The sequence below is a fragment of the Mustela nivalis genome (genome assembly GCF_964662115.1).
Source record: "Mustela nivalis genome assembly, chromosome: 3".
In the NCBI taxonomy this organism is placed as follows: domain Eukaryota; kingdom Metazoa; phylum Chordata; class Mammalia; order Carnivora; family Mustelidae; genus Mustela; species Mustela nivalis.
Window position 1 is genome coordinate 114,007,006 of NC_139022.1, and position 16,180 is coordinate 114,023,185.

The following is a 16,180-nucleotide window of genomic DNA, read 5'->3' on the forward strand; positions in this document are numbered from 1 at the left end:
TTAAAAGGAGAGACATGCCCTGCTAACATAGTGTGGGCTCCAGCTGCCCCTAAAAGTCTTCGCCATGCTTCCTCTCCAGCCTGAGCTGGGCAGGTCATGGTTTCAGAGATGCCAGCTCTCAGTTCAACAAACCTTTTTAAGGCCTAAATCATAGCTTAAAAAGAGCTGTGTGATCTCAAGTATTACAGCAGAAAGCAACCACACTGTGGGCTTATTTCAAACTCCCTATCTAGATAAAACAGTAAGAGGGATGGCCATTTACAGACTACTTCTTCTGAACAGGTGTCTTCTAACCTGGCAGCACTCTAGGGAGCTCAAGGGTAGAAGGAAAGCCATGTTGCAGACCAGAGACATTTCCAGATTGCCTTGTTTGACAAGGACTGGCTCCAAGACTCTATGCAAGACGTGCCTTAAACCTGAATGAGAGAGCTAACCACTAAAAAGACAAGGGAGCTGTGCAGATATAAAGAGAGTTCGATCTGGAAACCCAGAGAAAGGGTTACCTAAGCCACAACTAAGCTGACTTATTAATGAAATGTTCTGAAAAGTGCAGGGGCCCATGACCAAGATAATTTCTGCTATGAGCGGGATACAGCAGCAGTCTGACTCCCTCCATGCAAGGATGCAAACTTTTGATTTATCCAAACTCCTTCAGGGAGCTCTATCCTCCCCAGGAATGTGACTTGCTGATTATAACTGAGCTTACCAGGCAGGCTGGGACCAGTGAAAGATTGTGCTGATCAGGAGCACACAGGTATCCTAGCAATGAGGCTCATTATTATTTGTTACTGTATTTTTTAAAAATAATTCAACGAATTTTTATTGAGCACCTGTTATGTGTCAGGTACCATAATGAGTACTGAGGGTATAGCATTAGATGAAGAAGATAAACTCCCTGCTTTCCTGGAAGGAGAAGATAAGAGGGGAAGGGGAAGATTAAGAGAGAATAAGGAACAATTATATATAAAATCTGTAATATGGTAATAAGTTCTGTGAAGAAAAACAAAGCAGTGAAAGAAGACCATGAGATAAGCATTGTGATGGAGTCTGGCTTCATTCTTGATGACTGACTGCTAATAGCTAATAGCTTTCTTCCCCTGCCCCACATCTGGGCAAGCTGATGAGATCACCCAGTGTTCCTTTATTTGGCAGCAATAGGAAGCTCAAAGTATGCAAGCAGTTCCACGTGCACAAGACCATTTGCCCTGGTGCCTTCTTCTTGTTACAGTAAAAGCCAAACCTACCTCTTTCCCAGGTTTCTGAAGTTATTTTTGGATATCCTTGGGACCCTAGCCTGCTCTCCCCAGAAAGTCCCATTATGTGAGTAATAAACCTGTTCACATTCTCTTGGTGCATGTTTGGTGCATGTAAGTCTCAACATCTGTACCAAATTTAGGTATGAGACCCTCTGAGTTGCTAAGGTGACCACACCTATATTAGTAGGACTTGTGGTCAGAGACGCCCTCACCTGGGAGGTGGGATGTGGATGGACTAGGGACTGAGCCATGCAAGTATCTGAGGGAACATTCAAGGGGAAAGAACGGAGAGCCCTGATATATTGAAGGAAAACCAGGGAGGACAACAAAGCTGTAGTAGAGTAAACAAGGAGAGACAGCAGGTGTGGCAGGGAGGTGGGGAGGAGGGGAAACGCTATCAGGGGAGCCGACCACATATTGAGCTGTGTGGTCCATTCTAAAGGAATTTGGATTTTCTTCCAAGTGAACCACCAGAAGGATTTTAATGGTGAAGGAACACAACCTGACTTCCATTTTAACTGAATCATTCCAACTGCTATGCAAGAATGGAATAGAAGGGGACAAGAGTGGGGCAAAGAAGAAGCCAGCCAGAGCTAAACTAACAGGGGGAGCTAGAGCTGGCTCAGATGAGAGCAGCAAGGAAGCAGTAAGCTGAGGTTTGATTCCAGATGCATTTGAAGGTCAAATCTGCAGGGGTTGCTCATGGATTAGATGGGGAGAGAGGGAAAGAGAAGCTCCAAGGGAGAGTCCAGGATCTGTGTGGCTGAGCACCTGGATGGGGCAAGAAGGGCATCTTCCATCTTGATGGAAGAGGTAGTGAAGAAATTGAGCTTTGGCCATTTTTGAGATCAGATGCCATGAGATCTCTAAGTGAGGATGTCAAGTGGGAAGGCAGGTATCTAATACCTGAAATCAAGGGAGAAGACACAGCTGGAGACACACCCTTGAGTGTTAAGCTCTGGGTGGTATTTGCAGCCAGAAACCTACCCAGAGAGTGAGAGTAGAGAAAAGAAATGTTTGATTGCAAGTGGTGGGCACTGTGAACATTTACAGGTCAGGAAGATTAGTGAAGACCCAGCAATGGAGACGATTTAAAGCTACCAACTGGCACTCCTGAGCTTGGTCTATATTAGTCTAATCTAAAGACCTATACTGATAAAGGGAGATCTGAACCTGTCAGGCTGGAGACTAGAACTTCAACTTCGGCATATTTGCTGTGATAATAAAAACCATTTTGTGAGGTCTCTTCTCAGAGCCCTTCACCACTGTTTCCATGTGAATTTCTGTGCCTAACAACTTAACCCTTACATCAATCCCAGATATAACTGTTACTACACTCATTTTATTGATGACCAAACTGAGGTGGGAGCCGCTCAGAAAAGTGAGATAATTTGCTCCAGATCACAAAGCTTTCGAGACACAGAAGTTAGGCTTGAATTTCAAGATCCCTGATTCCAACAGGCAAAGAAATGAAATAACTTGCCTGATGTGACACTGTAAATTAATGGAAAGGCTGGAAATAGATCCCTGATATGTTTAATATAAAGTTATTATTTTTTTCCATTGGGAATAAAATGATCACTTGGAAAATTCTGGCCATTTATTATTTGCTGAAGATTCTTGTGCTTATACACTGAAGACTGGCCATTTCTTACCTTGATTTTATACATTTTATACATCCATAGCAAGGACATCAAGAACATTATTAAAGAAAGAGACAATGTGAAAATTTGCAAATATATCATAATACAAAGAATCTTAAAGGTACATTTTAAAATGTTAAATCAATCTGAACTATAGGAAAACCTCACCCACATACCACATTTACAGTAAAAGCAGTATATAACCCAAGAGGAAACAGGCTTCATACCGTCAGGATTTTTAACTTTATATTTCTGTTTTTAGTATTTTTATTTGTGAAAAGCATCATGTTATAAAATTATTACTATTTTAGTATTTTAAAGTTTTACTTTGAAATTATCATGCTGTATTTATACTGGCTTTTACAAATTTTATTCATTTTATCTATTTGTTCATTCATTCTTTTTTTTTTTTTTTTGGAGGGAGAGAGAGAGAGAGTGCCTGCGCATGAGGTGGGGAGTGGTGGTGAGGTGGGACAGAGGGAAAGGAGACAGAGAATGCTAAGGAGGCTCCAAGCTCAGCGCAGAGCTGAAGGCAGGCTCCATCTCACGGCCCTGAGATCATGACCTGAGCCCAAATCAAGAGTCAGACACTTTACTGACTGAGCCACCCAGGCGCCCCTAAGCTGGCTTTTATAATTAAAGTATGATTTTCATTAGTCAAAGACCAATTATTTTCAACACTCGCACAAATCACTCTAATTTTACAATGACATTTGCAGAAAACATTACTACATTCTGTTTTAAAAATAGTTTCTTTCATTTGTATTGGGCTTCTCAGTTTAGATTTTTTAATGTATATCTCATAACTGGATTATGAGAAGCAGGGGGCAAATGAGGACAAGTGGGTGCTGCCACCTATTTTATATAACAATGGGAACCATGGCTCAAAGAGAAGTGACCAGCAGAAAGTCATACAACAAGAGTCTGAAATTGAACCTGTGTCTTTTGATTCCATAGTCAATGCATTATTTTCTTTCTGCATCAAGTAAATTTGTTGGAAATCTTTTTAAAAGATTCATTTATTTGAGAGAAGGGAGAGAGAACATGCACACACATGCAAGAGTGGAGGGAACGGGAGAGGGAGGGAATCTGAAGCAGACTCCCCGCTGATTCTGGAGCCAAGGTAGGGCTTGGTCCCAGGACCCTGAGATTGTGACCTGAGCCAAAATCAAGAGTCTGATGCTTAACTGACTGAGTCACCCAGGTACCCCTATCTGTTGGGTAATTCAGCAACTAAGAGATATGTGTACTCTTAATGGAAATTATAACATGAATGGTATAAGCAAATAGAAAAAGATATGTAGATTTTATAGGCATTACTACCCATGAAATACAGATCATTAAATATTAAAATTAGCACTTATTAAAACCCGTTAATAATACACACAGTCTAAAACATTTCAAAATATTCATTAATTCCCTGCTAATTCTTCTAGCATTTAGGCAGCCCATAGTTATTCCTATCTGAGTCCTTCTAAGGACTATGTTTCTATATTTGTAGTTTTTGTTTTTTTTTTAAAGAGGGAACACAAGTAGGGTGAGTGGGAGAGGGAGAAGCAGGCTTCCTGCTAAGCAGGGAGCTTGCTGTTGGGGCTCGATTCCAGGACCTTGAGATCATGACCTGAGCGGAAGGCAACCACTTAATGACAGAGTCACCCAGGCGTCCCTCTATATTTGTAGTTTTTAAGCAGAAAAAAAGATTCTGGGAACTTGTCAAATTTTCTAAACACTTTTATATCTACTATGAGAATATTAAACATATCTTTGATTTACTTAAGGAAAACAGTTTTAAAAGAGAGATGATTTACTCAATCATATAATAAAATGCTTCAAGAAATAAAAAAAGTATAAATATCTTAAAATGACTAGGTCTTGGAGATAAAATCAATTGTTTTGAGTGTTTCAGCATCAGAAGTGATAGCAAAACTAATGCAGAACATCTTAATAAGAATTAAAGCTCATATTAATTTAAAAATGTCATTCTTCAGAGGCTATTAAGTATGATGAGAAAAGTTTCCAGAGCTCAATGTTTTGATAAACTACATCTTTTACAAGATGTGGAATGAGAAAAATGTTATGATAAACTAAGTAGAAACTAAAGAAATGAAAACATGATAGAAAAATGAATGTTTTTAATATACCCATTAAGATGCATGTATTCTTCTACGTCAACTTAGTGTAATTTAGTCCCTTCTATTAGAATTGTATTCTTCGACATATCTCCATATTCCTCATCCCCACTTCCCTAAATATGACAAGGAAAACTCTTAAAAGTTTGGAAGAAACGATGGGCTTTCTTTGAAAAAAATAGAGTAGATGTTTTTTCAAATTGAAGTCATACCAAACTTAACAAGTGCAAAAGAAATTTAATTTTAATTCTTTAAATCTCAGTTTACCTTACCTGGCAATGGCTCACAGTTTACCCATTTCAACCAAAAACCTGAGACTCATCATTGATTCTATTACTTCACCACCTAATCCTGTTAGTTAGTCTTGAAAATCTAACCCTGTTAGTTAAAAGTCTTGTTATCCTTCCTTCAAATAGATTCCAAATCAGTATAGTTTCTTTTTTTCAGTTTGCCTTCATCTTTTCCCAAATGCTCTTTTGGAAATGATATCCACATTTCTCCTCCATGGTACATATTGAGCCCTATAAGATCTGGTCTGTGAGTGGCCTAGCCACCCTTTCCTTCTCTAAATATTCAGTCTGTGTTCTCTGTGGGCTTCTTCATTTTCACTTTGTTCTGTTGTGACTGTAATCCCCCAGCTTTTTCATGGTTGGATCACACTTGCCATACCAATTCCTTGGCTCATTTGTCACCATTTCAGAGAAGCCCTCCCTGACCCCTCAACCTCATTAGTAATGCCACACCCTCACCACCTACCATCTCCTCCTCCTCATCCTCTTTGTTTCTTCAAAACACTTGCCATTGTCACTTTCCTTCATGTATTGGCTGCTGTATGTTCTCCCTTCCCAAACTAGAGCATGAGTATCATGAGAAAAGATGGCTTGTCTTATTTGCCCCTGTATACCAAAACCTGCAATATTACTCGAATAACCGAATGAGTGGCAGGTAAGATTCTATCCCTAGATATTGCTAACTCTTGGCAGTTTCAGGCAGAGTGTATTTAAAGAAGATGAAGTGTGCAGGAATCCCACAGAGGATCACTGATGTATAGCATGCCACCATATTCCTCACCAATCAATATGAAAGGCAGCACTAATGCTAGGAAAACAAAGAACCTGATCCAATCAGAGAGTGTATGATGCTGCTTCAGTAATGCAGAAGACTTGAAAGACTGGAACGTGGGGAGAGCTGTTTTCCTATTCTTCAGGGAAGAGAATAATTACTCCACTCCTCTGTGACTAAGAAGAATCAGTACCGTGGCTTTTTAAAAAAGGGTAATGCTGCTGCCAGAAGTTTGAGGCACATCTAATGTTTATGCCAAAGGAACTTTTGTAACTGGACTTTTGAAAAAGAGAAAAAAGACTGGGTTGGTTGGGGGCGGGGGTGATAAAAGCTTCCAGCCAGGGAAGGCCAACTCTAGGGTGTTTTTTATTCAACTATGGACAACCACACACAGCTTTGGGCAAAGCTCTATTTATTTCCATCCTTCCTCCTTAATTTGCTTCAGGTCATTGCTTAAAGATTGTTTCCAAACGCTATCTTTTCTTCCAAGAACCTCAGTTAAGACTTAAAATATGATGTCATTAACTAAAAGCAACCAGGAATTCTGTTTTAAGCACTCAGACCATGAATTCTGCCTGCAGGTAAACCTCCTTTGGAATATATTACTTACCCTTGGATGGAGAACAAATCTGGATGTATTTAGAGAATGTGTGGTTTGCTTTTTTTTTTTTTTAGTTAAGGATTTATATTAAACAAATGTCTATGGTCCCTCAAACCAGGGTGTAGGGACACATCCACTTCTAATTCTCTGAAATTAGTGGATCTGGTTACCCACTCACTCTCGGCTGTGCCTGGAGCCCCTGATGTGCCACCGAGCAGATGTGGCCCCTGCCTGTAGAAGTTCACTGAAAGCAATAAATATTGGACTGAAAAAAAACAAGACTTCCTTAAAGGGGTCAGATGTCTTACCAGAATGGCTTTCTTCTTTCCCTAATCTTTAATGCCAAGAACTGCTTGTTCTTGTTCTGTGTGAAATCAACAAAAGGGATTAAGTAATACAATGAATTGTTGCTCAAAAAAAATGATCACTTTTTCCTTGAGCAGAGCTATTTTTTACTTCCCCTCTCTCCTCCTCCACTGTCTTAAGGCAAATGCGGAGAGATTATGTCAAAAACACTGTCTTTTCTTCAAAGAACTTTACTTAAGAATGAAACTATTTCATTAACTAAAAGAAAAATCAGATATTCTACTTTCAATTATCAGTTCTCTCAAATTCTCTGTGGCTATAGCATTTTCCCCAAATTAATTCATTCCCAGTTCAGGAGCTCAAAATATTCTTTTTATAAAAAAATTCTAACAAAAACGCTTTGAAAAAAGATTTGTAGTGAACATGACAAATTATTAATAAATATCTTTATTATAGGAAATGGTGGCTCAAACATATAAAATATTATGTGCCACAGGCATAAATGTGTAAAAGACTCGGAAAAGACATTTTAAAGAGAACTACTGATAATTTTCTAATTATTCAACCTTGCTAGTAATCTGAACAAAGAAGTTAAAAATATATTTGTTTCTATCCATAAAGTCATAAATAAAATTAAATGTTCCCCCATTACAAAAAAAGAAAAAAAAAAGAAAGAAAAAAAACCCCAAGACATTCCTTGTTCAAACAAAATATTATTAAGAAGCTCTAGGGACGCCTGGGTGGCTCATTTGGTTAAGCATCTGCTTTCCAGTCAGGTCATGATCGTGGAGTCCTGGTATCTAGTCCTGCATTGTGTTGTCTGCCCAGCAGGGAGTCTGCTTCTCCCTCTGACCTTCTTCCTTCTCATGCTCTCTCTCTCTCAACTAAATAAAAATCTTAAAAAAAAAAAAAAAAGAAGAAGAAGAAGAAGAAGCAGCCCTAGCAAACCGCGTTTCATCCAACATATTTGAAAGACTGTGAAGATTGCCCTATTTTTCCCTATTACTATCCTTCAGTGACTTTTGAGGAACTCTGAAGCGGGTTCTAGTTCTCTATGAAGCATAACTGGGAAACACTATTTTTAATATCACACGGTCCTGATAAAGGGACCATATGCACAATAAGTATACTCTCACAACATCATTGAGATTCTAAATCATGTTAACCATTTTGAACTGCAATTTGGAAATGTGCCCTAAAAATTGCCAAAATACCCATGTCCTTTGACTGCCTTCACTTCTGAGCCCTTCTACTGGCTACATTACATAAAGACACTAATTGCAGCATCATTTAACAGAGTAAAACATTAGAAAAAAAATGCATGTGTTCCACTGTTCAGTACATACTTACTGAGCAAATAACCCTGCAAAAGCTACTGTTGCTATTGAAGGATGAGGAGAAAAAGGAATGGTTAGGGGTGTAGTTAGAAAGTCTGTGAAGAAGTTCATTATGTGGTGCCCAATTTGTCCTTTACTGAAGGAGGCTTCTATCTTCCTGGAGGACATTAATTCCCCAAATTATCCTCATCCAGACATCACATCACCAAACAACACAATGAGAAGAAGAAGATATACCAGGTTGTGGAATTATAATTAATTATTCCACTAGGACTCTAAAGATAAGACAACTTTGACATTGGCTAAGTCTCCCTAAAGAAAATGAAGGCCAAAAGTCTAAAACATTTCTCTGGGACTCCCTGTCTTAAAGATGGATCTAGGGAATCTATAGCTATTTGAAGCACTCCTGACTGAGAAAAGAAGAAGGATGGCTTCTGGGCACAAAGGGAGTGGGTCAGGAGCTAGAGGAGTTCTCTACATGGTAAAAGTCAAGCTTAAAGTGAATAAAAGCATTTTGTAAATAAAACTATCCAGTTTCACATTCTTCTTGTGTTTTCCTTCCCTGTGTAATCCCATCTCTTCAACAAAGTCTAATTTAAATGCTTCCAGCCTACTCTCAGTTGTGCTGAGGGTAAAGGAAGAATTACATGTCCATATTTTAGCCAGAGAAGACATCCCAGTCCACCATCCATGCCTTAGGCTGGCATGATGATGGCAAAGGTGATGCATGAGGAATGAGGAAGGGGGTTTATCAAAGGCCAAGGACTGGCCATCAGCTTCTGCTGCCTGCCCCTTACAGGGAGGCATTTCCAATCACCATTATTCATGGGGTGGTGTGGATTTGATGACAGAAGGTCACTTCTTTGTAGCCTCAAGAATGTTTTAAGAAATCAGGTAAAACATAAGCATCTCAAAACGCAAACAAGACCAGGAAAAGAATTTCTGAAGGCAAAATCGCAAACAAATGAATAAAGACTAACCCCAGGCTCTTGCAAGTCTCTCTGCTTGTCTATTTTCAGAAAGGGCCAATTTATCAGTTGTTTGTGGGAATGACAGTTTCAGGTGGGGAGACAAGAACACATGAAAGCAAAATTTCTTTTTAACTTAAAATCAAAACCAAACAGACTAATGTAATCACTTATTCAAAAGAAAAAAAATAACAAACAAGTATATTCAATATCATTAGTTTTGTTTTGTTTTTTAGAGAAGAGCATTTTGAAAGATGATCTAATTCAGCCTTGCAGTAACCACTTTCTGTGTACAGAGTAGGCATTTAATTTCATAATCGGATGTGTACTACATTTGCAGAAATCTTAATCAGTCTCAACATAAAGTGGATTGGATTGCAAGTGTCTCCTATCCTGTCATAATGTAAAGCAGTTCAGTATAATCACGCAGAGCTCTCGTTTTATTTCCTCTGACTTGCATCTCTGTAAATCAGTCAAACTATGTTTTGGAAGGTCTCCACCTTTGTGTACACACACACACAAATTATTTTTCTCTCCATACGTTTTTCTTTCTGGAATTATTTTTCCTTTCTGAAAATGATCCCTCTTACCTTCGGTTGTTTGCAAAGATAGCGACAAAGTTCTCCAATATATAGAAACACAGTCACGTTATACTTTCTGCAGTCATTCCAAAATTGACTTGCTGAGAATTTCTTCTTCAACACACAAGTAGCTCCTATGAGAAAAGGCAAAGAACAGGCACTGGGGGAAAATATTCAAGGGCAGAAGTGACATAAAACACAAATGATGTTGCCCCGTCTAGAACACTTACATTCAATTTCAAGGCTTTTGTAATCCATCAGTGGCCATTTATATCAAGCTCATTTGAAACCATTAATCTTACAATCCAATAAACTTAAAAAAATACATGTTATAATTCTGCATTTTGACTGCAAATGTATTTTTTTTTCTTTTTGAAATACAGGGGATGAAAGACAAGGTCAAAATAAGTAGGGGAGTTGAAAGTATTAGAGCATGACTATAGATAATGGTCTGTCTTCTTCACAGAGACCAAGAATATTCACTTACTTTGTTTTTGAATATGTACACTTATTTTTAAAACCTTAAAGCTGCCTGAATATTTCTTGATGTTGAGAGTTGGTAAGAAAGAATTGGTAAGATAGCACCAGTCAAGTTCGATGACTACAGAACCTAAATGTAACTACCTAATTTTCACAACAATGTAAGTCATATGACTATGTTCCAAGGAAAATGCTAATGTCTTGACTCCTGCCTTTGTTTATTTTGGACACTGGTCATGTTTTACATATACTACTCCATAAAATTACTTTTTTTATATTTCAGACATATACAGGTAGTAGTGAATGGTCTCCATTATATATTATTTAGGGGGCAGACACATAATCTCAGCATGTTTATGAACAGAATCTACTGAGTCATAAGCTACCAACAGACTTAATGGGAGCCTGGGGTACCTTGTTTGCAAAGGTAGCCTCAACAATTCCTGCTATGCAATGTGGATTTGCCACCTCTGTATTTCAAGGGGTAGGATCTGTTTCCTCACCCCTCATATCTTGACTCTAGACTGGTTTGTTACTTACTCTGATCAACAATATGCAGGTGAAATGATCCATGTGATTTCTGAGGTTAAGCCTTAAGAGCTACACAGTTTCTACATTCATCCTCTTGGAAGCCTCCTTCCACCATTTAAGGAGGTGGGGAGTAGATCGTCAAAGGATGAGTGACCACACAGAGAAGGAAGACTGGTCAACAGCCAGCTCCAACCACACGGCCAAATGTCCAAGGCATTGCTCTCTTCAGTTCAGGAATAGACTGAGTATATCACAAAATTGGGTCCTTTTAATAAAAATTATGTTGTAACTATATAATAAGCCCACAGTTACTCTGAATTCTCTGACAGAGTTTCAAAATTTAATAAACACAAGTTAATAAGCATTTTGAATACTCATCAAACAGAAAATGAAAACTTACCCAACTCAACACATCCACCAATTCCCACAAGAGATCCTGAACTATGATACAGAGGAAGAGTTATATAAATGATGTCATTAGCAGTACAACCGAAACCCCACAAGCCAGCAGAACCCTTTAAAGACTGCAGCTGACTGATTATAGCTGCTTTTGGTAGACCTGGAAGAAAAGAAAAGAGATATATGTAATAGAAAGCAAGTTTACATATTACAAGTGCTTTGTAGGGACCAAGCAAATGTGAGCTTCTGCTGTAATTATTTCTAGAATCTTGGATCTACCCAAAAGATTAAAATTAAAATTATATAGTTTGAGATACCATAGGCTTCAAAGAAGAGTCATATCTGTTTTAAGAATGACAAAAATGACCCAAATCTGAAATTGTACACCCAAAATAAGGCAAATCATGACATTAATCTAAATTATACTTAAAGTAGACATTTTCTAGTGAAAAATTTTAAGATTCTATCTCAAGAACCAGTAATTCTGTCATGTTTCATATCAGATTCCATATTAAATGATGTTGAAATAGTTCTACACATTCATGATCCAAACATAAATTATCTGCTTTTTTCTTTCTAGTCTTCTTTTATGTACCATAGGTGTCTTATAAAAATATATAGTTATAATCAGCATATAAAACATTTTACATACTGTTTTTAATTTTTGATATTGTTATAGTCTTTTGTAGTATAACGTTAGCACAATAAATCCATCCAGTTAATACATGATATAATATGAAAGTGCCTTATCTGTGATTGAATATCACCAATTTCATGTTTCAACCTATATCTCCTTGTATACACAACACACAACTTGTTTTCATAATGGTAAGTATCCTCTCTTGAATTCATTTGTTAGATTAAATGGTATTTTAGTTCCATTCTGTCAGTTCAAAGAGTTCTAGTATCTGTGGGATGTCCTCAGGCAGAGGACCCCATATCAAATCCACCTCACTGATAAAGTTACTTTGCTTCACAATACGCAATGGTGACAGGAGTATCATCCATTGTTCCAGACTGGCAAGCAGAGACCAATGTTAGAGAAGGCACAGGAGTAAGCAAATGGCAGGATCAAAAGTGAGGCCCAGCAGCCCTACGTGTGGCCTTTCTCTCTACCCCCATACTGGAACAGTCTCACTTACCATTTGCCAAGGGTGGGTTACTAATGTCAGTGGCTCTGCATACTTACTGCTGCACCTGACTGGATTCTATTTCCCAATTCTAGAAAATGAGACCCAAATTTCACAATGTATTTCCTAAATTGAAGTACTTCCTTGTTATTTTCAGCTTGTCTTAGAGTCCTATAGCAAAATATACTCCCACAGTGATGTTGGCTGCAAGGCTGTATGAGTCATTCCTTTTTTCTCTCCCTTCTGATATACAAGTAATGGGACCTGTATAACTACCTCCTTTCCAAAAGTGCCTCTGTATAACATACAAGGACACCCCAGAGATCCATCCACTCGTGGATGTGAATGTGGGTGAACTGGACCCCAGAGGAGGTGGCAGATTAGGGGAGGTGGTGCTAGGGCCATGACCTTTCTGGCAGAAAAGGTCAAGGGTGAAGGCAGTGAGTGGGTGAGTGATGAATTTGCCTGGTCCTGTGGGCTGCTGCGTCTAGGACCAGTTGCTCTCAATGAGAAGAGACCACAGTGACTAAGGGGAGGGAAGGGGAAGTGAAATAGGCAGACAAAGAGAGGTAAAAGAAAGGACTCAAGAGAACCAACCATAGACCTCTAGGACCTCCCCCTCCGCTTGCACTTGATGATTCCCCCTACCAAGGCAGAGGCATGCCATACTTAATTAACCCCTCCCACCTCAACCATCACTTGGCCTTTTTGTGTGTGTTTTGAGCATCAGTAGAGAAATCAAGTATTGGTGCTATAGCGCCACCTTCTGGAAAACAAAAGGTGGGCTCCTAACTACCAAGGTGTTCAACTAAAGGTATCAAAGTAAACAAAACCTTGCCTGGGGGCACCTGGCTGGCTTAGCTGGTGGAGCCTGAGACTCTGAATCTCCAGGTTGTGACTAAGAGCCCCAGGCTGGGTGTAGAGATTACTTAAAAATAAAATCTTTAAAAAAAATAACCCCCCCGAAACCGGCATGCCTAGTTGGTTCAGTTGATTAAGCATCTGCCTTGGCCTCTGTCATGATCGCAGATCTAGGATCTAGTCCCCTCATCACGCACCATCCTTGGGGAGGAGCCTGCTTCTCTCTCTGCCTGCTGCTCCCCTTGCTTGTACTCTTACTTTCTCTCTCTCTGATAAATAAATAAAATCTTAAAAACAAAAACAAAAAATGTGCCTAAATAAGGTTTATGTCCTGCTTCAAATATGGTGGCAGAGGCACTTTTCATCAAATATCATGAAAAATCACGGTAACAGAGTATAACAGAAAATGACAATTTTTCCATGAGCCAAACCAAAGATATGGAATACTGCAATTTAACTGATAACAGAATTTAAAATAGTTATTATGAAGATATTCAATGAGCTACAAGAAAACTCAGAAAGACAATATGATGATCTCAGAGCTAAAATTAATGAGGAGTATTTTACCAAAGAGACTGAAATTGTGAAAATAATCAAATTCTCAAACTGAAGAACTCAAGAAATGGTATGAAAAAATGTATTAGGCAAGCAGTGGGAATAGACCAGATTATATGGAAGACAGAATAACTAAGTTGGAACAGAGAAATACAGAAGTGATTCAAGTATATGAGGAGAGAAAATAAGATTTTTAACAAGTGAAGAAAAACCTATGAGAATTATCTGATTCTATGAGAAAAGCCCATATAAGAATAATGGATAGCCCAGAAAGAGATGAGAAGGAGAAGAGGGCAGAGGGACTATTTATTTATTTATTTATTTTGAAGATTTTATTTATTTATTTGACAGACAGAGATCACAAGCAGACAGAGAGGCAGGCAGAGAGAGAGGGGAGCAAGCAGGCTCCCCGCTGAGCAGAGAGCCCGATGAGGGACTCGATCCCAGGACCCTGGGATCATGACCCGAACCGAAGGCAGAGGCTTTAACCCACTGAACCATCCAGGTGCCCCCAGAGGGACTATTTAAAGAAATAATAGCTGAGAACGTCCTTTCCTGGGAAGGAATATACAAGCTCTTGAAGCTAATAGCACACCTTACTATTTCAATGCACAAAGACTTTTCCCAAGACACATTATACTAAAACTCTAAAAAATCAATGATAATGAAAGACTTTTAAAACAGGCCAAGGGAAAAAAGACAGTAGCCTGCAATGGCACCCCCATTACACTATCAGCAAATTTCTCAGCAGAAACTCTATAGGGAAGGAGAGAATGGAATGACATATTCAGAATATTGGAAGATAAAAACTGTCAGTCATGAATAATCCATTTGGCAAAGTTATACTTCAGATATGAAGCAGAAATAAAGGCTGTCCCAAACAAACAAAAGTTGAGGGAGTTTACCACCATGAGACCTGACTTACATAAAATGTTGAAAACAGCTCTTTTCAAAAGTACAAAAGTACACAGAATTCTGATTAAGTTGATAAGCAGTCAGAATTGGAATACTGTAACTCTTTTATAGAATAGTATAATAAACTCTTAACTATAACATAGAGGATAAAGGAAAATTGTTTTAAAAATAACTATCTACTATAACTTGGTAATAAAATCACAGCATATATAGAGATAATTTGTGACGTGAAAAATATAAGAGAGTATAAAGATGGAACATTTGTAGATGAATGAAGATTAATTGCTTCAGCAGAAAAAAAGAATTATTTTATCTAGGAGATATTTATGTAATGCTTGGTAACCACAAAGCAAAAATCTAGAGCAGGGACGTTATACATAAAAAAGAGCAAGACTGAGCAAATCAACATGCAAAACCACCAACTTACAAAAGTAGACATAAACATAAAAGGAAAGAAAAAGAAACAAAAGAGACACAAAATAACCAAAAGGTAAAAGATAAATGACAGCAGTAAATCCTTGCATTATCAATAATGTAAATGGTTTGTACTCACCAGTCAAAAAGCACAGAGTGGCTGCATGGATTTAAAATTAAAAAGACCCGGGGGCGCCTGGGTGGCTCAGTGGGTTAAGCCGCTGCCTTCGGCTCAGGTCATGATCTCGGGCTCCTGGGATCGAGTCCCGCATCGGGCTCTCTGCTCAGCAGGGAGCCTGCTTCCCTCTCTCTCTCTCTGCCTGCCTCTCCATCTACTTGTGATTTCTGTCAAATGAATAAATAAAATCTTTAAAAAAAAAATTAAATTAAAAAGACCCAATTATATGCTCTGAATCATTTCAGCTCTGAAGACACTAATAAGTTCCTAATGAAAGGATACAAATTGATATTCCAAGTAAATGGAAATGAAAAGAAGGCAGGCATAGCCATTTATCTCATAAAATAGACTTCAAGCCAAATGGGTAGTAAGAGAAAGAAGGTCATTATAAAATGATAAGGGGTCAGTACCTCAAGAAAATACAGTGATCATAAATTGATAATGTTCTTAACACCTGAGCACAGGTGTTAAATGTATTAAGCAATTAATAACAGATCTTAAGGAAGAAATACATGACAGTACAATAATTGTAGGGTACTTTGCACTTGACCTTAGTCAAAAAGCTGATAAGCTCTTGTAGGGAACCTCAGTACCCCACCACCAACAATGGGTAGATCATTCAGTAAGAAAATCAACAAGGAAACAATGGAATTGAACATTTTTTTTAAAAAATGGACCTAATACACATGTACAGGACAGTCCATCCAATAGCTGTAGATTACACATTCTTCTCAAATGCACATGGAAAAATCTCCAGGGTAGATCATGCCGTAAGTCACAAAACAGATCTTAGCATATTTAGGAAGACTGAAATCATACCAACTATCTTCTCTG

At 38.4% G+C, this 16,180-nt stretch overlaps 1 protein-coding gene across 2 annotated transcripts in view; it reads right to left on the minus strand.

The window, feature by feature from the left end:
• The window catches only part of SLC27A6 (solute carrier family 27 member 6), a 368,583-nt gene that overhangs the window by 24,715 nt on the left and 327,688 nt on the right, over positions 1–16,180 (minus strand). For both annotated transcript variants that reach the window (XM_082725821.1, XM_082725820.1), the window contains 2 exons: positions 11,295–11,453; positions 9,893–10,017 (listed from right to left, as the gene is read on the minus strand). In XM_082725821.1, the coding sequence (XP_082581947.1) occupies positions 9,893–10,017; positions 11,295–11,453 (284 nt within the window). The remainder of the gene's footprint in view (positions 1–9,892; positions 10,018–11,294; positions 11,454–16,180) is intronic.